General features: G+C 38.6%; 1 protein-coding gene across 6 annotated transcripts in view; it reads left to right on the top strand.

Moving 5' to 3' along the window:
• Nucleotides 1-26,728, top strand: part of fam184ab (family with sequence similarity 184 member Ab) — a 651,259-nt gene that overhangs the window by 411,548 nt on the left and 212,983 nt on the right. For all 6 annotated transcript variants that reach the window (XM_039747649.1, XM_039747653.1, XM_039747651.1 and 3 more), the window contains exons 6-7: nucleotides 14,326-14,448; nucleotides 18,335-18,496. In XM_039747649.1, coding sequence (XP_039603583.1) covers nucleotides 14,326-14,448; nucleotides 18,335-18,496 — 285 coding nt within the window. The remainder of the gene's footprint in view (nucleotides 1-14,325; nucleotides 14,449-18,334; nucleotides 18,497-26,728) is intronic.

Genomic DNA, 26,728 nt, shown 5'->3' with positions numbered 1-26,728 from the left:
GAGGGTAAGTGAGAGGTACCTCATTGGCAGGGAGGAGAGAAGCCAGTGTCTTAGAGTGAAAGAGAGAGGAAGAAGCAGAAGGTGAGAAAGAATACTTGGGATAAAAAGGTAGGCATATGGGGAAGCCGCTACCTGGCAGCATCCGCCACAGGGAAGCCCAAAGTGTTATAGATATTTTGGCATTTTGTATTCTGTCACAAAAAATTAATAAGCCATTTTAATATGATCTGAGGCTCTATGGTGCCTTTATTCCTAGTGTAGAAAATTGTGGTGCTGTCCTTGTTATATGGTTTTAGCTTTACATGAAGTAGGCAAATTAAGAGAAAATTCCACTTTTACAATAGCTTCTCACCTATGTATAAGCATATGGACACAGGTAGGCCAGGTAAATTCTATACAGGCTGTGATCAAACTCCTGAAAGTGTGATTCAGCATTGCTGTGAAGCCACATATTGTCCATTAAGAGCACAGAAGAGAATAATTCTTGAAAACTGAAAAGAGTAAAGTGTGTTATGCACAAGTCTGCAAAAATATTATAAAAGACGCAACACAGAACCAAATATGATGTCTGTGCATTTGGCATCAAGTAAAAATAAGAAACCAATGAATCTTTGTTGTGCATGTCCTCATTTTTAGCATGGTAATAATGCTAAATAATAATAACAATAATGCTAAATAATGCTAATGCATAACATGGTAATAATGCTACTGAGGCAAGATGCTGAAATGGAAAATGTCTTAATTGTGGAGGATGCCATAAAGTATCTTATTGTTTTAACAATAATGCTGGATAACCTAGGATGGATCCTGCACCCCGACATGGACACCTGACGCCTACATTTACGGACGTTAATACTAAAGCTACCATTCTGTATTATCTGTTAGAATAGAACATCTGCTGCCTAATTACATGAGCCTACCTTCATTTACCGGCAAAGTAAATGACCGAAGTGATCTGCTTTCAGTTCAGAGTAACCCTGGAATTATACTCAGCAGCATTATTGATGATGATGATAATGCCATTAGTTCTGTTATTGAAAAACCTCTGAGCCTCCTTCATCATTTCAGGTTGTAGGAAATATATTCTTTGCACAGTAAAAGCTACTTTTTGATAATTGGATCAAGCTCTGTCTTTATTTTCTTGGTGGCTGTGTGACTTTGAAACATTTCAGCATTCATGGCAGAGGAAATCTGTTGCCAAGTGACAAACGTGGAACAATCTGGTCACTACATTGAGTAATTGTGTCTCCGTCTGTCTGCCATGCACTTCAGACAACAAGAACTCTCACCTTCTGTGACAAAGTTTTAAAGTGGCTGAGGAAGGAGTGCACTTGCAATGAACCTGCTTTATGGTCGTGTCCTCAGGTTTACAGCAAGAACCAGAACCGGATGGGAAGCATATCCGCAACAGAGCCGCATGAGCTAAACTTACTGCACATCTATAGGAATTTGGAGAAAAGCCTATGCAGAAAACACAATACATAGTGAGCAGGCTGGAATTCAAATCTAGTCCTCTGATGTTTTGGGACAAAAGTACTGTAATGCACTGTACTTTAGTCATGAAAGTCATACTTCAGATTTAATTTTGCTTCTGAAAGGTTGATACACTTTCTGGAACTACAGGGGATTTATAAAGTATCACGACCCTTCACTTTCTGCACACATTTTTGTGCTGTAGATTTCATTTTCAAAGGATAAATGTGCCATTTTTCCTCAACAATCTATACCAAACACACAAAATGTTAAAATGGAAACACACTTTCAGAAAGGGCTGCATATTTATCAAAAATCAAAAACTAAAATCTCTTCATTCAGATGTGTCTTTCTGAATTATGTACAGTCAATTCAATTTGCCACAGGTGGTCTCCAATCTAGTTCTATAGGGTGGTCCAGATCTAATTATATTATCTATTATAACGTATTAAGTTTATTACATCGAAAATCACCCGAAAAATCCCGGACCATTGAGAAGTGTATGACAACATGAAGAATTGTCTTTGCGCCGAAATGGAATCGTCCCCGCATAAATCAAAGTCATCCAGACGATCTGGATCTACATAATTAGATCTGGACCACCCTGTAGACACATCTCAATGATAATTTAAACACCCAAACCCGAACATGATTTGGAGTGCCACAGCAAAAGCTCTGAAAACTTATATTAATGAAGAATTACTGTATAGCTTTTTATTTTTCATACATTTGTACGCCTTTCTCAAAGCATGTTTTCACTTCTTCGTTATGGATTATTGAGTTTAGATTGATGGGTAAAAATGAAAATTTATCCATTTAAAATGAAGTCTACAACACTGTAAAGTGTGTGGAAAGTGAAAGGGTCTGAATATTTTTTGCATTCATTGTTACTTTCACACTGACAGCTATTATAGACCATGGAGTCGATGAAATAGAAGGCACTGGACATTGTTTTAGAGTTTCCCTCTCTGCTGTTCTCACGATTCCAGTTTTTTTCTGGCGATATGGTCATTAAGTCCCTCCCTCTCTTCTGTTTTTCTGCCATTTTTTCTGAGAGAAATGGAGAAATCCCTTATTTGCTTCAAGGTGAAGCAACCTCAAGAGGATAAAAGTTCTGATTTGGCAAATCCTTGGAATTCCTCTCGTTTATGGCTCCCTTATGATTAACAGACATTATATGCAAACAGTGTTAGTTGGTGTATATTCTTTGCAGTGTTTTTATCCTTTTTGTTGGATTTTTAACTTTTTTAAACACATCATGGGTCAGTCATAGTGTTATTCTCATAAATGTTTATTTTATTTTGCTTATATCATTGTGACACCATTTTGGTTGCTATTTTGTTTGGTCTCGGCCATGTTGTTATTAATGACCACACTGCATTACTAGTCACATGTCTGGATGTCGACGTGACACATGTGATGCCAACACACAAATATTTATACTATTTAAGATGGTGGCAAGCACACCTTGGCTTCCAAGCATTTAGACAAATATAACAACCAAATGAGATGTGATACATTTTTTTGTAGTTAGGTTACAGTAAGTGTTTTCAGTTATCATTAGGACTTTTTCCGCTGTTTTTCTAACTAAGATTTTTTTATATTTTTTTGCCTTAGTTGGCATTTTGTTTAAAGATTTCCTGGATTCTGAACCCTGCATAAAGTATTGACTGTATGTTTGTTTTTGTTTTGATTTGCCAGCTTTACAAAACTCAAAAAGGCTTCACATTATAATCTAGGTCTCATAACTCCTGTGAGGCTTAGAAACATGAAGTAAGCTACGAAAACCTGGCCACCAAACTCAAGAATCGGGCGTAAGGCCTGCACACACACATGAGAAACAGGCTGTCGCAGACAGCCAGAGGCCCTGCCTGGCTGGGACATTAATATTGTACCAGGGGAGAGACCAGCCCCATTGGGTTGCTGCGGCACCACGGATTCCTGCAGGGCACCCTGGGAGTTGTAGTGTGCTACAGTCCTGTTGGGTTCCATGGGTGCCACCTTGGCAGTGCTGTAGAGGCTGCTGAGCCCTACTATCTCAGGCTTCAACCTCACCTGGGAATACTTCTAGACCTCACTCCTGGAGCACTCGCAGGTACAGCTCAAAAGGGAGCCAGACTTGGGAGGTAGAGAGATGAAGCTTACCAGGAGGAGTGAAAGTGGAAGGGGAGAGAATGAGAGAGCAAGTGTACTGTGCTGCTTGTGGGAATGGTTTGGAAAGTGCTCCCACTTTAGATAAATGTGTGTGTTGTGCTGAAACATGCGCCTGGTGTCTGTCTATGTCAGATTTCGGCAGCTGGTGTGCCCCGAGCAGGCCACAATTCCAAAACATAAAGGAAGAAGGTAACCCCCTGCCTGAAACAACAAAATAAAGTTTCTTAATAACAATAGCAATAATTTATTTAAAAAGGCAACAAAGAATGAATTTTAAAAAATACAAATCCCAATATGAAATTATCCACATTGTCACATTAAGACACAGGAAACATCAAAGGTTTGGGGCAGCCACCGTATAATATCCCTGGCTGCAAAATGGGTATTTTTCCCATGAGTTGTGCATGGTACATACACTGTTCAAAACAGAACTGATTTAGGTTGAGTAAAATGGCAGTTTTAAAGGTCGTCACAGGAAATTACATCATCTGAACTGGAAGCGATGTCACCAGGACCAGAAGTGACTTCATCGATTCCGAAATGACGTCATCAAAAGTGCCAGCACCTACTGGGATTTCCTGAGGATAGTCTGCAGAGGTCAGAGAGAGCGAGAGTTAGTGCAGCTCGCCACCCCCTGGTCTAGCTTGGTATTACTATTATTTAAACCCTCTAGCTGCCTCGCAGGCATACGTGTGTGACAACATCCATTTCTAAAAATCAAAACCAAAGACAAGAGCAGATAATTCAAAAACCTGTTTGTGTCCACTGTCTCTGTGCTCTTTCTTCTTCCTATGTGCCTATGACTGTTTGAGCTCTGGCCCCAGTTTACCTCCTTATGTTAGACTCAGAGAGTCTTTGGACTCAAGGTATCCCCGACCAAACGCTGCAACTGACTCCTGAGTCAGTAGCAAAATTACTCTTGTAGGTCAGTAGGGGACACCAGCCTAGAGATTGTTTAAGACATCTCTGTTGTCACTGGGTCTAAGAGGCTGTACCTAGATGTGGTAAAGTGAGTTAGGGGTCTGTGATGGGTTTAATAAAAACAGTGCTTCTCAGACTTGGTGGGTGTGAATCCATGCAGGTACAAAGCGATGGGGAATTTGGATGATTGCTAACTCACATGTATACGGTTTTCTCATTGACATTCTGCTGATCATTAAGCAAAGCACCTGCATCCACAAAGGTAAAAGGACCTTGAGCAGGATAGTCATGGGAAAAAGAAAGGATAAAAAACATAGATTGTAGAAAGTCAATAGAGAAAGATTGGAGAGAACAAAGAGTGGAGATTGGGAGTGAAAGCTGATGCAGTGTAGGCTCCATGATAAGGGACAGAATGACACTGTAGAAGTGGGTTGCTCCTGTTGAGTATTTGAGGAGATGGAGTGGCCATTGGCTTTGTTGATCATCCTATATGCGCCAAGGGATGGTTGGTGGCACAATGGTGCTGGGCTTTGGGCATCCCAGTGGTGACCAGCTGAGGTGGCTGGGATGAAAGCCAATGAAGGGATTAATGCAAATGCCGGTGTTAGAAAACCCGATGGGTGAGTGAAGCAGTCAAGATAAAGAGAGACAGCTGCGCTGAGGCTCGCAGGAGAGAAGGCAAAGTCACTGATTTTGACTCTGGTTTTATTCTTGATTTTTTCAATTTGGATTTATTTATTTACTAGCCATGTGCGCCCAACTACGTTGCGCGTGTTAAAGTTGTCTATGAAGGGCTCCCTGTTTAAACGTGGCTGCCAGTCGTGAACTGGGCCCTTCATCGCACAGCATTATGATTTTTTATAAGGGAAACAAAATTACAAAAGAAAACCCTTGGACATTGATTTGATAGGAACGGCCTACTCGGCATCACTGTCTGAATCGTAATTATGTGGTGGTGTAGGAGTATTTCTGTTTCTGTCCGTTCACAGTCCATCTCATTTTCACGACCCTATCATTTCCTCTCACGAAGTCTTCTCAACCTTTCTCCAGTCTCGCAGGTTGCTTTGTGGCAATCTAAAGAGTAAGGCAATATACACGAAGCAATGGTTATAAAAGGGGGACACATAGGTATCCAGGCTCTTTAAAGCATAAATAGGGATCACTTCACTGACATGTGAGCAAGCCACGGTACAACTGTGAGACGTGCAGCCCTCGCCGGCTACAATGTAACAATAATAATGTCCGGAATGTGCTGTTACGTTATCATTCATTTTACCCACTGACTTTCTTTCACTCATATGTTACGTAGGCACGTACCTTTTATCTTCAGCAATCTCATTCTCTAACCAGGCCTCAGGAGCTAATAACCAGTGTAACACTGTCCTCCACCCCTTTCGTTATTCCGGCACATTGTTGACATCCGTGAGTAACAACAACGTACTAAACTGGAAGGTGGTCTACGCATGGGTGGAATTCGCGGACAATCAAAGATCATGATCTAAATGAAGACCTCTTTAGCACAACAATTTGTTTAGTTTGAATGTCTGTGTTTTGAGGTATGACTGGAGTACTACAGTCTTCAGTAGTATAAGCCTGGAGGAGATTCTTAATGCAATGCCTATGTTTTAGCTGTCTATCTACTGCCATCTAGTGGTTCTTCTTCTAATTCATTCGCGGACAAATAAAGATCAAGATCCAAATGAAGATTACATATAGAGATGGTCTGATTTTATCTCACACAAAAGAGCACTGTTTTTTTAATTATTTATTTACTTATAGAAGATGGACTGAACTGTACTATTTATTGGACACTGATTTGTCTGGAATAAAAATGAACTGAGCAATTATTTTGCACCAAATTGCTTGTTTGTGTTCTCATTGCACTAGACCATCCTTGTTTCGTGACCATTGAAAATGGCAATGCCAAGGTACCAAGCACCCTGGTTGTCACAGCACGGTAGCTCTGTCTGTCTCGCTGTGCTGGATCTCTCTAAGGTGGCCACCAGGCCCTTATCCTCACAGCCTGGAACTGTGATTTGTCTTATGTTGCCTTTTGAGCTTTCTCCAGCCCTCCATGGCTTCATCCTTCTTCTGTAATAAGGGTGTAGGATCCTTAGAACCAGATGGCAACATCTCCAGTTTTCTGCATTGTCGTCATTCTTCATTTTCCTCTTGGGTTCCACTGTTTTCTTGGCCTTTACAAGGCATCCTGTGCAAATACTGGGCCCTGTTTTATCCTTCCCCCTGCACTGGAATGATGACATGGATCTTGCCTACTCGAACTATTTTATTCATAGACCCTTGCTTGTCTCTACCTCTGTCTTGTGCCACCATTTCCTACCCATCTCCCCTTGTCCACTCATCACAATACATATGTTATTACAGTGTACCACCTAAAAGTGACTCTGACCCATGCGTAAAATAGCTGCTGCCAGAAATATACAAAACAATAATTCAGTTATGGATATGACAATATAACAAGCAAGCAAAGAAACAAAAATCATCAAATGTCCCATGGACTCTCTGCACACCTATATGTTGATCTTCTTTCAAAGAGACAGGCCAAACTTTTCTTGGCTCGACTGTCCAGTTCATTTCAAAGCTATAGGATGTTCCATGATTTAGATAGTTCTGCTGGATAGCCATTCCATTTCTGTGTGTCGATTCATTTAGTCTCAGACCAACAGTAGTTGAGTGGGATTGTTTTTAAAAAATGCAGACTCTCTTCTCTCTACTGAGTCCCTTTCTTGCCCCCATGCCTATTTGATCACCAACCTTCCTTGGGTAACTTTACACTGTACTACTACATTATTGACTTTATGCAAATTCTATTCTGTGTAAATTTAAATGTTTAGAATTAATTTGTGTTTGCACATTGCTGCCTGCTGATAACAGTAATCTTAAGGATTTAGGGCAAATGAATGATTTTATTTTTGAACGAAAAACAAGCTTTCTATTTGTGTATTAATTTAGGAAAGCATTGAAAAGTGATGTAAAGCTAATCTGACAGCTGCATGTGTTAAAAAGACAGGAATGATTTTTACTGTCATGACTTTTCTTTCTAATATTTTTAGAAAGAAACATTATAATAACCCACACAATCTTGATTGGACCATTTTGTTTTGTTTTTAATCTTTAGGTATTTCTGCCTATTTGAAATGCAGTTGCATCTGCACGGTGTTTATTCTTTCTTTTTGGCTTTTCATCACAGACTTGTAAACCTGCTCTGATGCCATTCCATTTTTCCCCCTTCAAAAGATCAGCTCAATACCCCATTAGGATCCACTTGTGATGAGCAGCTCAATTAGAGCCCTTGTCAAAGTTCACATCCTGCAAAGAAAATAATTGCATTTAATGGGACATTCAAAGCTTTTCAGTCATAAAACAATTTCTGTTTGGATTGTATTATGCAACAAAGCCGAGTTCTTTGATAATTGATTTAAAAACTAATTATCTAGAAAGACAGCAGAATAATTGTACATGATAAGAAGGCTTGTTATTTTCTGGCTGACATCAACTTCAAGATGCTGCTTCATGTACAGTATGTAACCACAATCCTAAATCGTCCTCCTGATTCAATTTCTAGTGTGATGTGTTGTGAAGATCTGCATACTATTTTAACATTTACCTAAAGGAACTACGGAGGTGACACACTTGGCAGTCCTTGCATACAGTACAAGCTGGAAATTAGAACATTAGAACACTCTAGATGAGAACAGGCCATTCAGCCCAACAAAACTCTCCAGTCCTATCCACTTATTTCTTCCAAGAAAACATCAAGTCGAGTTTTGAAAGTCTGTAACGTCTTACTGTCTACCACACTACTTGGTAGCTTATTCCAAGTGTCTATCATTCTTTGTGTAAAGAAAAACTTCCTAATGTTTGTGTGAAATTTACCCTTAACAAGTTTCCAACTGTGTCCCCGTGTTCTTGATGAACTCATTTTAAAATACAAGTCTTGATCCACAGTACTAATACCCTTCACAATTTTAAACACTTCAGTCATGTCACCTCTTAATCTCCTTTTGCTTAAACTGTAAAGGCTCAGCTCTTTTAGTCTTTCCTCATAATTCAACCCCTGTAGACCTGGAATCAGCCTAGTCGCTCTTCTCTGGACCTTTTCTGGTGCTGCTATGTCCTTTTTGTAGCCTGGAGACCAAAACTGCACACAGTACTCAAGATGAGGCCTCACCAGTGCATTATAAAGGTTGAGCATAACCTCCTTGGACTTGTACTCCACAGATCGTGCTATATAACCTAACATTCTGTTAGCCTTCTTAATGGCTTCTGAACACTGTTGGGAAGTTGATACCATAAAGTCCATTGTGACACCTAAATCCTCATAAGGTGTACTCTCGATTTTCTGACCACCCATTGTGTATTCAAACCTAACATTTTTACTTCCTATGTGTAATACTTTACAATTACTGACTTTAAATTTCATCTGCCACAAATCTGCCCAAGCCTCTATGCTATCCAAGTCCTTCAGCAATGATATAACGGATTCCAAATTATCTGCTAATTTGCCTATCTTGGTATCATCTGCAAACTTAACCAACTTGTTATTTATATTCCTATCTAAATCATTTATATATATTAAAAATAGCAGCGGCCCTAGCACTGACCCCTGTGGAGCACCACTCTTAACATTGGCCAGTTCTGATGAGGTTCCTCGCACCATCAATGATCAGTGATAGAGGACCTCCTGTATTGACCATTCAACCTAGATTTATATCAATGGGGGTCAAAATATTCAATAATTATTTGTTTGTTAAACAAAAAAATAATGTCAGCTTCAGTAATCAGGAGATGTTGTCACTATGGTGTCCGTTCTCTGACCTCAAGCTTTCTCTTAAGTAGTGGCTCAGTGAATCTTGACCAGTACCGTGTCACCTGTTATCTACTGAGTACATGACGTGTACCCAACCATGCTGCATGCTTTTCTCTTTAATACTGGTGTCCCTTCCTGTTGCTTATCCAGGCCAACTAACACACACACACACACATGGCATAACACCCCCTGGCAATGACCTTATTCTTGAATTAGCATGTCACCTTGCTTTGCCATTACCGATGTGTATTTCCCTTATTATACTAGCAACCTTTTGTTCCCTAGTCCTGTGCTACCTTTTCCTTACTGTCTGATTCTGACTAGGTCATCCAGTTTCTCTAGGAAGTTTATTTATAACATTTTCTATTTGTAGAATGTCCTAAAAATTCAAAGACTAATAAATTACAGACAAAAAAAATCAAACATCTAGCCTCACATACTGTACTAAATATCTGTATGTATCACAGACCTGCCCGGATTATGTCTCTTACATGTGTGGTGTCCTGTTTTCTGTGTTCGTTTAGAGATCCTCCCCAAAATTCATTAAGCATGCTTCAGTTTACATGAACGGTCCAGGATGGCTCCATGTTTGCTGCCACTATTGAACTGAAAACTGTCCACAATGTAACCGGGATGAGACAGACAAATGAGGACACAAAATATCAGCAAGGGTTGGCATAAAAGTGACAAGTGTTTTAATCCATCAAATCCAAAAAAGTTCAGTGTCCATCCATAAACAAATAATCCATAAAAATGTAGTGACATATGGAATAAAATAATTAATATAATAAATAATTAATAAATAAATATTCCCAAAAACAAGGTTAAAATCCTTCCAATTAACAACATGACCCCCAGTGTAAACTCTCTAAATTCTGGCATTTCTTCTCTTTATCCCTTCAAAGCCTTGAAACAAGAGGAGAAGCCCACCGTCAAGTATCACTTGTCCTTCGGCATCCACAGAGAAATACACTGAGCTACACACGTCTCCAACCACCAGTCCTTCAACATCTGCTAGAGTTGCCACATAACTGGCCGCTGCTACTCCCTAGCATTGCTCAACAGAAGCGCACTTTCTTTAGTCTCATTGAGTACTGGCTCCTTTCTCTGAGGCTCATTCCCAACCACCTGCCTCCAGTGCTCTCCTGATCTTGCCTCTCGCTCTCTCTTTCTTTAACCTCCATGCTTCCATTCCCACTTCATTTTCCCACTCTTTTTTTTTAACTGTGGCCAGGCGCAGCTTCTGCAATCACCGACTCTGAGGTGTGAACAAAGTGCTTGATTGACCTGCTTGACTGCACATGATTATGCAATCATCCAATCACCTGCATCAACCTCAGCGCGACCCATGCACGTTTTCACTTGTGCCTGCACCCGTCTAGAGCCTGCTCATTCTGAATCAATTTATTTCATGTAAAACGCTCAGCCCCAATGAACCACTCTCATCAAAATGTTATAGAATTTTTTGTTATTGCCCATTCTACTTTCATATCTTACTGTATTGTATATCATTGTTTTATAGGCTCAAATCATCCCGTGCTTTGTAATGAGTAGTCCACAGGAATTACAGGTAATAAAGGGATTCACAGGCCAAAGGATGACAAGAGAGGAAAGAAGGCCTTTGTAGTAACAAAATATACTGTCATTATTGTAGTCCAGAATGATGAACACCTCTTGAGGACAGTATGCCCCGACTGTATGTGTATGCCATGTTCACGAAAGACTGTAGACAGGGCACTTGAGAAGTAGAGAGTGAGGTGTGGGTGAAGATATATTGTTCCCCCAAGAACACAAGTAAAACACCAAAAAATCATTTCCCTCCTTATAGAAAAAGGTCAAGAAAGAAGGTTAACAAACTTCCAGCTTGCTGGTCAAAGCTGGTTCTGTATGCCTTTTCACTTGGTCCATAGTTTTTCATTGTCCTGCAGTACATGATTGTTTATTTTAATTAAAACTTAGTGAAAGGGTGTTCTTTGCTTTGGTAGTTGAGAAGTGAGAGTTCAGATCCTTCCGTGAGATCAGGTTTTAAATATGTATAAGCAGATCCAGTGGACAGCAGAATCATCTTATGGCTCGTTCTTTTGCTAGCTCTAGTTCTCTCTTTGTTTGTCTCTCTGTTGTGTTGACATATTTGGCTTTCTTGGCAAATGCTGGGTTTGGTAGATACCAAGAGGCCATTCTTCTGTTAGAATTGGTTGTTGATTATGATGATAATCAGAAAACAAGTAATAACACAATATAAAAAGCTTTACAACAGCTGTAGAAAGAGTATTCTATATTAAAGTAATGAGTCTTAAAGCCTTGATTTAAATTCCATGACAGTAGACATCTTTGTATTGTTAGGCTGATCATTTCAGCATGGTGAATTCCTACAAGGCTCTATCTCCATCTGGAGTCTGATGTATCATTTTAAATATAAAATCATCTGTTTTTTACAATCTCCATATTGCTATGAAGAATGTAATCACTAAACACTTCTGTAAGTTGAAAGGGGCAATGCCATTGCTCTTATCCATCAAAGGAGGATTTTGAAGTCGGCTCTATATTTAGTTGAAAGAAAATTAGAGTTTTAATACTAGTACTGCATGGCCTTGCTATGACTTCACTCTTTGTTTAGAAATTTAATTCAGACAGCACTTTTGCAATACACATGGCCCAAATAGGAGAGAGTAATAACACAGTAATAGAGCAGAACAGATTTTGATAACTTGTAGGCCTCAGGAGTTCATGGGTCAGTTAAGTTATTTGTTCACTGCATAGAACTGTTCAATATAGCGTACAGTGAGTTTTCTGTATGTGGAGACATGTTCTCATGGTTTAAAGAAAAAACAAAAGAAGGTGGCTATAGTAAGTGTATATGTTTAATATGTCACAGCTCTGTACAAATATGTTACAAATCTACTTTTCTTTCTACTCACATGCACAGCTCATACAAAGCCAGATTTAGCACAGGGGCTCATTATTTAGAACTGCTAGGAAAGCATTAGAAGACAAGACAGGAACAACTGTCAAATGGGCAACATGCACTATGTTTCGTCTGTCAGAGTCAGCATGAAATTGTATCCTGTTTTGCCTTGTTTTTTAATTGTATTATTCGCTTAAGTGAGGGCCTGCACATGAAGATAGGCTATAAAGCCTTGGAACATTGCCCACCTTTGAAGCCGACAGACGGATGGGAGATAATGTCATCCGATCCTGAAAATCCTTCCAACACAAAGACAATGGCAGACTCTATACATCAGGCCCCCACTCCTAAAGGTCTTGTCATGGCTTCCTTCATCTGTTATGCTGCATAATCCATCATTAAAGAAAGCTGTTATTTCTCCTATGAGATTTGTTACCGCCGTATCACTAAGGGGGGGTATCTCCTTTTAATATCATATCTATATAGTTTCTTGTTATATAACATGCCACAATTACAAAAGAACTTATTCCAACAAGGGAGCTAGCAACCCCTGATGGATACATTGGCCTACATGGAGACAAAATCCAATAGTACCACAAACTTTAATCATCCCTTATTACACCTTCTCTCCATTTGTTCACCATAAAGACAACACTGCACCTGAGCAAGATGTTCATCCGAAATGCTGGGTAAAGCAGTAAAATGTTACATTTGGCTCAGAATGGTAAACGGGAATACAGCATATATAATTTGTTGAACTTGCTTGGCCCACCTAAGAGACAAGGACTGCCAGTCGAATGGAGTGAGTGGACTGTCTTCTGTAGAAACACAGACAGCGCTTGTCAGACATCACCCACTAAAGAAAACATGAAAAAGATGTATCTTTATAATCTTAAAATGATTATATTATTTATGTTTTTGAGTATCTTTGATGATACCTACATTATTCGTCCTGCTGTTTTTTTTTTTTTTTTGAGGGGTCAGTGTTGAAAAACCAGGACTGGGAATAAGGTACGTTCATAAATGACAGCACAGCATCTAATTTCTTTTTTTCCTCGTATTCAATCACTAATGGATACCCATCCAAACAAATTCTAGCTCTGTCAATCTGACACTACCTTTTACATGTTTAAAAGACATTAAAAACAAAGCAGTCAATATTCTGGAGAAAGACGTTCAATGTTTAGACCTTAGTGCGCATCATCAAGAAACTGGAAGAATTTGAGCACTTTTGCAAAAAATTGGTATGTCACTTGTGCAACGCTGGTAGAATTTCTTCATACAATTCTAACAGTGGTTTGTTACACCTTCTCCAAGTATTGACAAAAGAGATTAATACTAAGGAGAATTGGGTATTTTTTTAAATAAGCAATTTAAAATATTGATAATTTATATTTATATGTTGACATTTTTAATTTTTTTGTGTTGCTCAGTTTGAAACATAACATTCTCCATCTTACTTTTTAAAGTTCAGAGTCTGTAGTGCCAACAGTACCAGATAAATACATTAATTCCATCTTGCTCGACCATCCATGTTAGAAAACATTTAATCCAATTGCAGATCACACGAAGAGCAAAGCCTATCTCGGCAGCATTGGGTGCAAGGCAGGAACTCACCAGAAGAAGGGTTTTAACAATTTCAATTGCCAATAAGCACAGAATATATTATAATCTGACCAGTTTTGTTGACTTAGTGTAATATCCTGCCTTAGTTTTTTTTTCTGTTTTCTGGTATAAATAGAGGCTTCTATAAATGGACTATAATGGATAGTCGTTTGTGTATGAGAAATGGAAAACTGTAAGGCCGTGATGAATTTTTTAATAAGAACACATTTAATAAACCAGCTAAATGCTCCCATGGCTCGGTTCATATCAGTTGTTTTTGTCATGAAAAACATGTCCACTTCAACCTAATAGACTCTTGTCCCAGCGGTAAAACCAAATTTAAAAATGCCTGCTTTTTAAGATAGCACGTTGGAACTTGAGCTTCCAGGGTACCCTGTGGGCCTTCTTCATTAATATTTTTGTAATGTAATTTCAGGAGATGGAACAGCAGCTTGAAAAAGAGAGGCTGTGTCTGGAAGAACAGAAAAATCAGCTCCGACAGCAGCTGGAAAACCTAAGGGAAGAGCTGACAGCCAAGCTGAGCACAGCCAATCAGGAGGCAAGTGTCTTCTCTCCAGAATTAATTTATTTCTAGGTGCACTGGGCAGGAGCTAATCAGTAATGACTTGTTATTTAATAAGCTTGTTGGTTTAGGCAGGAACTCACCTGAATCTAGTCCAGTACAGTACAGTTATAAAAATCGGAACCTTCTTCAGTTTCATATGACCTAGAATGAGCAGGGAATACTGGCTTTCACAGCATAAGTCTTATTCAGTGTGAACTGCTTGATTGATGACAGTTGCTGAATTGATAGGTTGTGGCAACCTAGATGGAATTTGACCTTGTTACTAGAACCTTATAACTGTGTCATCACCAGCAGCTATATATTCGCCACTGTCCCGTGACATATAATAACAATTACCATAGGGAATTCATCCAGACTAGATGCAACAGTTTTGAGGTACCCCTAACATCATTTTATACAAAGGTGTTGAAGACCAAATTCTACCTTGAAAGAGGATATGGTACAGAGATAGACCATTCTTGGGCAGAGATCAACAGACAGGTTGCAGGATATGAGAATGGACAAGCACAACAAAACATGATGGTTGAATATATTATATTGAAAATGAATAACAGATAGATAGATAGATAGATATTATTCATCCCCTCAGGGAAATTCAGGTGTCCAGTAGCTCAAGCACATCAGTATTTTTCATAATGTCCTGCTAAACAATGAAAACATGGTGTCATCACAAGGGCAGTAGAATAAGGGACTAGGAGATGTACAGTAAATACTGACAGTTGAATGGTCAAAACCAAAAGATCAAAAAAATCAAAGCACTGAACCCAAAACACTACACAAGAATTATTGTTTAAAGGTGGCATCAAGAGATCTTTAAATCAACAACATGTAAGTGTACGATTCCAGACTTTATATTGTTACAACAGTAGTGTCACTTGTCACTTATGAACTGTGTGAACACTTATAAACTAAATACAAGAAGTCCTCAAATTGGCAGCATCCATGGAAAAGAAAATGGCATTGAGGAAACACAAGAAAAGGATGTGAAAAATACTAACTTAGCCTAAACAAAACTAAAAGTAAAAACGAGGACAGAACAAGGGAATCCATTCCCAGACACGTTTATCCATTCCTGGGAATTTGGGAATCCCGTGTGTCATTCCCAGGAATCCCAGGCTCCTGGGGATGACACAGTGCACAGGCATCTCATATGTGAACAGTTTTAGAATGAGCAACACTTATTTTTAATAAAACTACTGCAATGTGTTGACACCAATAAAAGACTAACCTTAACTACAAGCATGCTGTCATATAAGTACAGTACATGTATCTAGTTAGTTGAGGTAATAACAGCGTAGAAAGCACAACATGTCAAGCGTGTGATCGTCTAGCCGAGAGCGCACCTTCGTGCAGAGTATGCCAGCCGCTGAGAAAGCACGCTGTGCCTCCACTGGAGGCGTCACAGTCATCAGATACTGATACACTTGTTCTAAACAATGCCCGCGCTTGCCGTTGCTCTGAAACACCACCATTTCAGCTTTTACTGATGCATCCAGTTTCTTGTCGTCATTCTGTGCTCAGTCTTAGTGGGAGCCAAGAGACTGCTGCTGGTCTGTTGTTGACTGAATTAATCGGCAACACACTACACCATGGGCCAAAAAACCATGCCACTTAATTATTTTCAACTATAACTCTGTTATTTCTTGATCGATTTTTACACTTTTACACGCTACATATGCAAGCTTGGCCGTTCCCGTTTACCCGGGAATTACAGCAGTTTCCCTAGACAGAACCAACTTCTATGCCTAACAAAAACTAAATGGTTAAAAACATGTAAAAACAAGAAAGGAAGGAGGGAAAAAAAGAAAACTAAACCATAATCATAACAAATAAAGGCTCACTCTATTGCCAGATATTGCCCTGAGCACCAGTCTTCTCTCCTCGTTTAAAATACTATGTGACTTTCATGGTTGGGTAATAAAGAGGATAGACTAGCTCTGAGGACAGACAGCGAATCGACTCTTGCAAAGCAGGACTGTCTCTATTGTAGAGAATAATATAGGAAGTACATTTGGTGGGACAAGGTTAGGGTTAGGAAAAAAAGTTTTAATGGCATGAATTGAGTAAAATATTTTTTATGTGCAAAGAATTGACTTGTTTTTGGCATAGTAATAGGATTTCAACTTCTGTGCAGCAAAAACGGGATTAATTAATTGTGGCAAAGGTGAAAACTGGTCTGTCCAAAAGGATGGAATATTGGTAGCTATGACCCAGGGATGACAGTGAAAGAATGGTTATGACTAAGGTCAGACAAAACTAATACGAAGATGAAAAGTCAAAGGAAATATTTCTATTTTTACAAGAATAAATAAAGCTCGGATACTGAATGTTGCATGCTGTTATCATGAACAGTTTTCTTGGAGTGACATCAAATGCTTTGCTAACAGTGATACATGTGACCAGAAATGAGATTGTCACTAACAACAGTAATAAGAAAAATGTTGCAGAGTATAAGCAAAAATTTCGAAAATACTCAGTAAGATTAAAATAAAATCATAAATAAACACGACCTGATAATACAAAATTAGGCAAATAAAAAAAAATCAAGTTTATGTAAATAATAAACTTCAAAATTTTGCTGAATTAATTGTAATACTTAATATACTGCAAATCTTTAAAGAAAATCACAGTAATATCATATTGTAACCCAAGTATCGTGATATCTTTTTGTGATCTTAACCTACAGTTATAAGCCATTCTTTGAGTGTGTGCTCGTCAATGACGGTCTTCTTGCCTGTACATTTCTGTGAAGAAGTTTTCTAGAAGTCTCTCCAGTTTTTTTTTCATTTTGTTTAGCTCAATATCCTGAAGAGGTTTGCATTGTTTACTAAGAAGGTATCCTGACTTTTTGTTAAAATTCATAAATAAAGCCGTGAAATGCGAAGGACACTGCAAGCATCCTCATAGCTAAATTATTTCTTGTGAGGTTTGCCTAAATTATTATCTGTTTAGAAAGAGAAGGGCAAACTAAATTGGAAAAGCAGGTCCCACACATCCATTACCATTTAATCCAACTTTGCACTGTAAGGAGAAAGCTAATTATTACAGTTGATTGTATCTAACACTACACAAAGATATTTAGATTAGCTTCATTTTTTTTGTCCCTTTGTGAAATTCCAGGAGTGATCGTCCTCCAGTATTCTATACAAATTGTAACCTCAAAACACACATATGCAATTGAAACCCATACTGTAAATACAAAGACAATGGAGTCTTTAAAGAAAAGAAAAACTGCAAAAAATGTCTATATGATCTTAAACTAATAACTTAATTTTTAAGTTATAAGGCAAGTCTTTTTCGTTCTGACCCTGGATTCTGTATTGTCTTGTTCTGTGCCTTACATTTAAAGTATATGCTGTCAGGAAAGTGGGAAAACGATTTCAACACCAATGAGTGTGTCCTGCGATGGACTGGTGCACAGTTCAGAGTTGGTTCCTGTCTTGTGCCTAATGCAGTCGAAATACACAAAAAAAGTGATTGTGCTTTTCACATGCTATGGGACTATAGTACAATATTACTAGTGCTGCTACCTCATAGCTCCACAATCATGGGTTTGAATCCTGGTCTCCCACATTTATGTGGATTTTTCTGTGTGAATTCTTATTCTCCTCTCACATCCCAAAGACCCATAAGTATGCCATCTGGGTTTACAAAAAGGATGATGCAAAAAAAAGTATAAGTTAAGAGTAGAACAGATGACCAGAACTAGTCCAGGATAAAGTCCAAAAATGGCGAAGCTATTATAACTCAGTATAACAGTTTTTATCCTCTTCCTATCTTTTCCATTTTCTTATAAGCTTTAAATACAATACATCCAAATCTAATTACGACTGTGCCTTGCTGTCTGAATTTTTCGCAGATAATTCGTCTCCAGCAGCTTGTCAAGAAGAGTGAACAGGGACTGGGATCTGCAGAAGGGCACATATCAAGTCTCAAGAAAGCACAAGAACAACTTTCTGAAGAACTCGACTCCACTCGAGAAAGACTGAGAGAAACCAGCGATCTGCTGACTACGTTGCAGGTACACATTAGTAGTCTGCTGATGGAAAAATGTTTATCTGGTGTTTTAAACACATCCATCATGAAGAACTGTATCAGATATGGTTTATTAATGTACACGTTAATGATGTTACAGAAATACTGTACATTAGTTAGTTGTTTAAAATCAATTTTGACTATACTCTTAAAACCTATAATTTTAAAACCAAACAATACAGTAAAATGCTCTGGAGATATTGTATAAACCAATAAGGGAGCAAACAAGCTCAGTTTAGTATCAAAATCACACGTAAGCTTGCCTTATCTTGTTCGCTGTCAGTAAACAGCATAATGCAGTATACACCACTTTACAGGTAAGAATTTAACACTTCTATGTTCATATTTTCTAGGTATTTGAAAATTCAGATAGATAGATAGATAGAACTGCAGAAGTCTTGTGACACTGTTCAGAATGTGCACAAACACGTAAAGAATCAAGAAAGGCAGGAAACACTGACACTGGTGTTTGTGGTGCAGAAACACTTCGTCACTTGGATTTTGACTGGAAAAAAAAATCATTACACTGTACCTACTAATGGTCATTTTCATCATTGCTATTTCCACACAGCATGAGAGATAGACAAGTCTGTAATTAGAGCATTCATGCAAGAGCTGTATATGTGTTTTTGGCTCCTGTTGCAGTCTCCAGGGATGCATTAAAAGAACAAAGAAATGACAATTGTCTCTTCAGTATGGCTGTTAGGTTAATGAAGATCGTCTTTTTGCAGAGATACAGCATGGAATAACTCACATCATAAATCTGAAGTAAACTGAGCTGAACAGGCACAGTTATACTATGTTTTTCAAAAATGTTTTTAGGGTATCCATTGGCACCACCTCAGGCATGGAACAATGCTACCGGCTTGCTTGTATGAAATAAGTGGTCGCTTATTTAAATCAAGAGAGTGTACAAACAGAAGCACAAAAAATAGCAGCCACTCACAGTCCTTACTAATGCCTGAATTTCTAAAATAACTCAAAGGGATCAAAGCCATCTTTTTCTCACATGTCCTGCCTTGTTAATTTGCCTTTAGTCTGCTTTTTTGTAAGCTTAAGAAAGGTGAGAAAAGGGACACTGGAAAATGATTTAAGAAAGGGAGGACTGTACATTTGTGACATCGTTAAATGTTGTTATTAACGTTCAGTTTATTTTTGTATAGTGCATGTCGCCGAGTACTGACTCAGTGCTCTTTCACTATACAGTGATAACGCATTAACACTAAATTGATGAACTATGCATCACTCACATACATGAACACACAGAATGGGTTAAAGACACAATTAACTGAGCAGTCTCATTTGATCAACATAAAACAATCATGACAATATGCTGTACGTCTATTAACTTTATAACTGGCACAGTATATGTGTGGAGAAGAGAAAAAACAAAAACTCCATTTGAGAGGATTACTACAATAAATGAAAATCTGTATGTTGTCCACGATGAGTTATAAGAGAGAGAGCCATGGGCAGAGTAACAGTTCTAGAACAGCATGGCACCGTAATCCTTCCGAGGAATTCTGCAGTATCACGCTGGACAGTGTAAGAAGAAGATTATATGCTTTTATCATTAAATCACTCTCAATGCCTGTGATGTCACATCCTCTGTGCAGGCGAAATACACTTGGGCACAGGACCGGCTCAACCATTTAGGCGAACTACATGGTTGTGTTTGGGGGGGAAATATGGGGGTTCTTTTTTTTTTTTTTAAACCGAATAGTCTCTTACTTAAAAACAGTCAGTACAAGTGTCTGATTCCCATTAATCTGACTATATTGTTTTATATTTTCACATTCAAGTAATGTTTGGTCTTAATGTCTTACAATGTACACTTGCCTATTATGGATGGACTTCCAAAACCGAGGATGTACTGTACTCAGCTTCTTAGAGGTTCTCTATTTGTGTAACATTTTGCATCCATATTTACTTTAGATGTAGGGTTCTAGTTTTAATTTATGCTCATGGGCACTGACATGTCTTTGACATGATGAATGAGGCAAAAATCATAAGCTACAATATAGTGGTTGGAGATAGATAGATAGATAGATACTTTATTAATCCCCAAGGGGAAATTCACAAAAAGTAGTAAAGTGTCCAGGAAGCGAGTCCACATAAAAGTAAGTGGTAGGAGTGATCAGAGAGACAGAGAAAAAGGTAGAAAGATAAAGAAGATAAAGTCATACACAGAGCTGCTGGAACAGCTGCCACTCATGGTGGCGCCTAACGGAAATAAAAAAACAAATGAAAACATGATACAGTGCATTGCAGCACCCACCACATGATGAACCACCTCAGGATCATAAATTAGGACCTGAGCATGGCTGTGCAACAGGAGACACCTCAACGCCACACTAGTTTGAATGGAATGAAGCTGGGTGAGTTTTTTTACAGTGGCTGGAGTGCCAATCCTGTCACCAAGTCCTGAGGTCTCCCTGTATGCTGGAGGACCTGCTTGCAGGGCTGGATTCAGGTTAACGTCATACCCAGGATGGAACAATTACAGGTTAAGGGCTTAACTCAAGGGCCCAACAGAGTGCAGTCACTTCTGGCATTTATGGGAATTGAATTGGCAACCTTCCTATTGCCAGTGAAGATCCCTAGCCTCAAAGCCACTACTCTACGTAATAATCATACAATAACAAGAACAATTAAAATGATAATAATAATCCTCCAGCTAGAATAGCATAAGACACATGGACATGGCTAAATAAAATGAAACAATTAAAATGGCAACAGGACTGCAGCTGCTAAAGGCCAATTTTATTCAAACTATAATCATTTCCCAAATGAGCCTATATTTAAACATGCGTTAAAACGTGGCAAATATTGTTGTTTGTTGTTCGCCACAATCTATGACATTAGCTTTTGGCATGCCATAAAAGTTTTCCAAACTCTGTCTGTCACTGGAAAAACTCTCTGAGGTCATACATTGATTGGATACTTATATTGTATTATTTACATACATTAGCGAGAATACAGAAAATCGAAATAATGTGCATAATGTTTTATAGGTTATCATTACACTTCAGTTTCATTACATTTTGTGACTGTATTAAGCTTGTCAGTTTATCTCAGTAATCTGAATGAAATATATATGTTTATGGCACTGCCTTGGAAAGATTATAACAAGATTGTCACCATCATCATAAGCTACTTGTTAGACTGGCACCATAAATAGACAGCTACAGGATATAGCTATAATGTAAGTGATAATTTGATTTTGTGATATATTTTTTATTCTTTAGAGAAATGTTAAATGCAAACAATAAAAAAATAAAGCCTGCAAAGCAGACTTGCCAGGTCAAGGGGGGAATCCCCTATTTTTGGGGAGAAATCAAAACCATGATGTGAAAAAATAGTTGGAAGAGCTTAACGGGTGGAAGTCTGGTGGGGAGGGGCAAACTGTGATTGCATACCTTGCACATTTTTCCCTCCCCAAAATGATCAATGAAAGCCAAATCATCAATATCCAACATTCTGAACATTGCAGCAGCCACTTGTCATTGCTCTGCCCGCTTATCTCGAAGCTCATGTATAATTTGTTAGGAGTCAGAGGGGTTTAGGATTGATGGTCATCTTACAGTGCAGCTGTATATGGAGTACAGAACAAGAGTTTATAGGTAATGTTAATGGTTTAAATGATTATATTTGCTTTTCTAAATGTTTTTGACATGTAAATGAAACTATGATTGGATATATTTTGGGATACAGACTATCCTGAGGCACTGAGATTTAAAATGAAACCATTTGTTTATATCTTACTACCAGACGCTGTCTTAACTTGTTTAGAGTGCTGTTTCTAATTGTTCTGTCAGAGCAATGGCAGATAAACTTTTAAGTATGACTGGAAGATGTACCTAGGAAAACAAAAAAGCAAAAGGAACCGAAAGCCATTTATTCACATAACATATTTCACTAGTTCAAAATGTATCTATACTCTCTGTTGTTTACATTATAAAAAGTTGTAAATAACAATTGTGACAGATGGCCGCGGTCCTTGCCTGTTCAGGATGCCCGTCTGAGGAGAGGACCGGGGGAGTGAACAGGTCAACAGCAGTACCTCCCCCAGAACATTAGAGAGTTGCCCCCCTGGTTTGCTTCAGAGCCAAGAGTTTGGGGGTTGGAAGCTCCACCCTGCTGGGGCCTGTGGCCACCGACAAAGGGGTGCCTGGACAGCTCAGGAGCCTTGGTGTGGCGGAAGTTCTACCAGAAGATGATCAGGGAGCACCTGGAGCACTTCTAAGAGCAGTATAAAAGAGGCCGCCTCATTCAGGGAGCCAGAGTCAGGAGGCAGAGGGCAAAGCTTGCGAGAGAAGACTGGAGGCAGCAGTAAAGAAAGAAACAAACAAACAAAGAAAGAAAGAAAGAAAGAAGAGAAAGGACTGAGCACTATGGGTTTGTGCATTGTGTTGGGCCGAGGACTGAGAAAAAATAATAAACGTGTGTGTTTTTGGGACTTCAGAGTCTGCATGTCTGTCTGTGTTCAGGCTGAACTTCCACACAATATATCAGATCACGACTTCTGGAACTAGACGAACAAAGAGCACTGCAGGTAGCCGTCTGCTACCCCTGCTGAACTATACTTTTGTTATCTTCTTCATGTTCTCTTTCTTTGTCCCAGCTGTAGATAGATGGAAAAAGGCTGAAAAAGACTGGTAGACTTAACAGACTCATTTAAAAATGCTTACAAGATCAAGATATTGTTACGGCCGACCCCTTACCCAGCCGGCAGCTACACAACCAAGACCTGTGGCCTGGATAAATTGCTGAGCTGAACCCTACTTATACCAAGCAGTACCTCTAACAAATACTATTTTACCTTCAATCAACGGTTAAACACAAGCACACAAAAGCAGATATGTAAAATAGGTGTATAAATATATTAAATGAAATAATAGCAAAAACAATAATGCAAATTATTATATATATTATTATTATATAATATATATCCCTCCACCAAAGCAGAAACGTGAAAACACCATATATACAATAACAAACCCTTCCTTGTCCCTGCAACGTATAACAAATACAAAACACAAATAACTATAATGAATGAATATTGAAATGACAATGAACGTGAACTTGAGTCCGGGTAAATTACTGTCCTGAATACGGATGACTGATCAAGAAAAAATGGATGCGTTTGAATCTCCCGAATAAATGGAACAATCTCACCGTGCTTCCTCGGCGTATGGTGGATAATGAAGTCCAACCCATGGTTTCTGGCGATGATTGAGCTGTAGTGAATCCGGCAGAATGAGAAACAAACTGGGTACAAGGCGTGATGTGAAAAGTAGCAGGAAATGATGATCTGTTGTCGTTGAATGAGAACTCCATCTTTCTCCTTCCTCCTTGTTTTCCTCTTTCCCTCCTGATCCTTCAAATAGTAATGAGCCGGATGTAACTAAATGTGAACAGGTGCTTTCCATCCCGGTGCTGCTGTCTCTCTCCCCCATCCATCCCCTCTGCACTTACAGGGACAACATTCACTGAAGTACACATTATGGACAGTAAACGGGACGATGGAAACAACACACACTCAGCACATACATCGAATATACTATTACTATGTAGCCCCGCTACAATATGCTAGAACTGTTTACAGATCTTTTCTCAAGTTAGAGCAATAGCAGGCCTTGTTAGCAGAGGCATAGCTAGGGTTTTCAGCGCCTGGGGACAACTGAAGTTTTTGCGCCCCCTCCAATTTGCCAAAACGCAATGGGGAAGGGAAAGAAAATTTTTAAAAATGTATTTAAAATAATAGTATTTTAAGAAAAAAATTTCATATAAGTCTCCGAAAATGATAACTCCGTCTCGTGTTTTTAAAAGCTAAATCCGTCATTAGTTTTTGTAAGAAAAAATTTGTTTTCCGCATTTAAAAATGATTGTAAAGAAAGTATATAGCAAATTATAAAGCAAAATAATTATATATTTGTAAAAACTGCATTACTTACAATTTATTCGTACAAAAATATGATGGGGAAACGTCTAGACTTTTGCAGCCATCTACTAGAATACTTCAGCACAGCCCAATCAATTTTCTATCAAACACATAAACACAAATCACTTGGCACACAGAAATGGCGTTTGCAGCAGCTTAGACAATGATACACTAATGCCTCATGTCAGTCGTGTGACCTGTTTAATAACGTCAAAAATGTTTCTGGGTGGGAGTCAAGCATGTTAGAGTAGTGGAGGGGATAAATTATTGTCTGTTTGATATATAGAACTAATACGTTTTTCGAAATCAAAAAGAGACAAAAAACATAGGAAAAAGATATCCTCATACTGATGGAGTGATGGACTCCATGTTTTTTATTTACTTTTTAGTGCATTTAAGAATGGAAAACATTTCATTCTAAAATTTCGTAACATCAATTTGGCGCCCCCTGGATGCTGCGCCCAGGGACAGATGTCCCCCCTTGCCCCCCATAGCTATGCCACTGCTTGTCAGTGTGTGTTTGCATTATGCACATTTTTCCATTTCCTATTTCCACAAAATGTGATTAACTGGTGAAACTAAATTGGTAGGTGGGTGAGAGTACCATGGCTGGCCTCTGTCTTGGGTCCAGTGTTGGCAATACAGAGCTTCCTGCTAAAAGTTTTTTCATAAAAGTCTGACTTATTTTAACTGTAGTAAACCTTGAGACTCGAAATGACATAACCCTAAAATGGAATGGCATTTCCAGTAAAGGATACAATTAACATTTTCTTTCACTGATTGTAGCAAGAGGGACTGAAGTGTTGTCATGTCTCACATCAGTCAAACAATTTTGAATTTCTCAAAAACCATTGGGAATTTCTATTAAAAAGGAAAGCGACTCCCACACGTCTCTGTAGGGAGGCCTGTAAAGACTCCGTTCTGCCCCTTGACCTGACCCATTCTCAAGCACTCACTTGATGCTGACTCTTAGTTTAAGAAATGTCAGTCTACAAGTACTTTATGTCAGAATTTGAAAAGTTCGTAGCTTGCAGAAGGTTGAAATCAACACCTGTCAACAACAGCCACTTTGGGCATGGTATGAAAAGCCAAATCATGTAAAAATCATAGAACAGAGTAACCCTTAAGGCACCTGTCTGATTGGACTCTAGTTACTTTTAAACCAAAAAAAGTTGCTAAAAGAATGAATGGGTGGCAATAAAACCCGAAAACTAAAGTGGACAGATTGGAACAAGAAAAGAAGGTCAATTTCATCTTCTTCAGGATTACAATGGCTTTTTTAAGGCTAAGTACCATTCTTTTTGAGTTCCCACTGTAACAGCCATTTGCTAGCGATTTAGAGTAAGTTGATAACAATATTTTCTTAGTTATGTTAAATGTTTGCCTATAAATTAGCGCATAGTATATTAGAGTTTCTTATAACCCCCACAAGCTGAGTTGAATTGTTATATTCTAACTATTTTTTGTCCCTCTAACTACAGATTAGTCTCAGTTAGTGACCTGCCTTGCCGTAAGTAAAGCATGCAGGGCACATGGTTTCAAACCGTGCCTTAACATGCTCAGTTATATGTGCAGCGCTACATGGCGAGAACGTACTGAATGTGAAGTAAAGCGTAGAGAAATAACTCATCACTAAGTGTAGAAAACAACTGAAGTTTAACAAGAAAAAGTTATGTTTAAAGAAGACACATTTTTTCCTTTCTTGCCTTTTGTTCTAGGTGTGTAACAACTTTTCTCTATTCTTGTGTGGACTGTTGGATTTGAATTTTCACTAAACCTTTTTTAAACAAATTGTTTTGGACTGAGAGATTTCTTTTGGTACACGTTTAACTCATGCTTAATCGTGGTTTACCTACCAGCAGCTACACCCACTCTCACTGGAGATCCCAATGATGTACACATCCATGTGAACTGTCAAAAAAAAATAAGACACCTTAGCCCACTAGCAACATCCCAAAAAACATCCAATATGGGTTAGAAATGGACTGGCCATATGTCTGGCCTAAAAAGAAACAAAGATTTGACATTAGAACATTGTGATGTGAACATGTCATTCAACCCAACAAGCTTATCTGTCCTATTCACCCACATTGTCTAAAATAACATCAAGTCAACATCTGAAGGTCCCTAAAGTCCTACACTGTACCATACTACTGGGTAATGCTTCGAAGGTTCTTTGCATGAAGAAATACTGTCTAACATTTTTGCAAAATCTGCCCATGACAAGTTTCCCTATGTTGTTGTTGTAGAATTTATTTTAAATTTACACCTGGA

The sequence above is a fragment of the Polypterus senegalus genome, chromosome 3, assembly GCF_016835505.1.
Source record: "Polypterus senegalus isolate Bchr_013 chromosome 3, ASM1683550v1, whole genome shotgun sequence".
In the NCBI taxonomy this organism is placed as follows: Eukaryota; Metazoa; Chordata; class Cladistia; order Polypteriformes; family Polypteridae; genus Polypterus; species Polypterus senegalus.
Note: the sequence above shows the minus strand (reverse complement) of the source record. Positions and strands in the feature narration are given on the sequence as shown.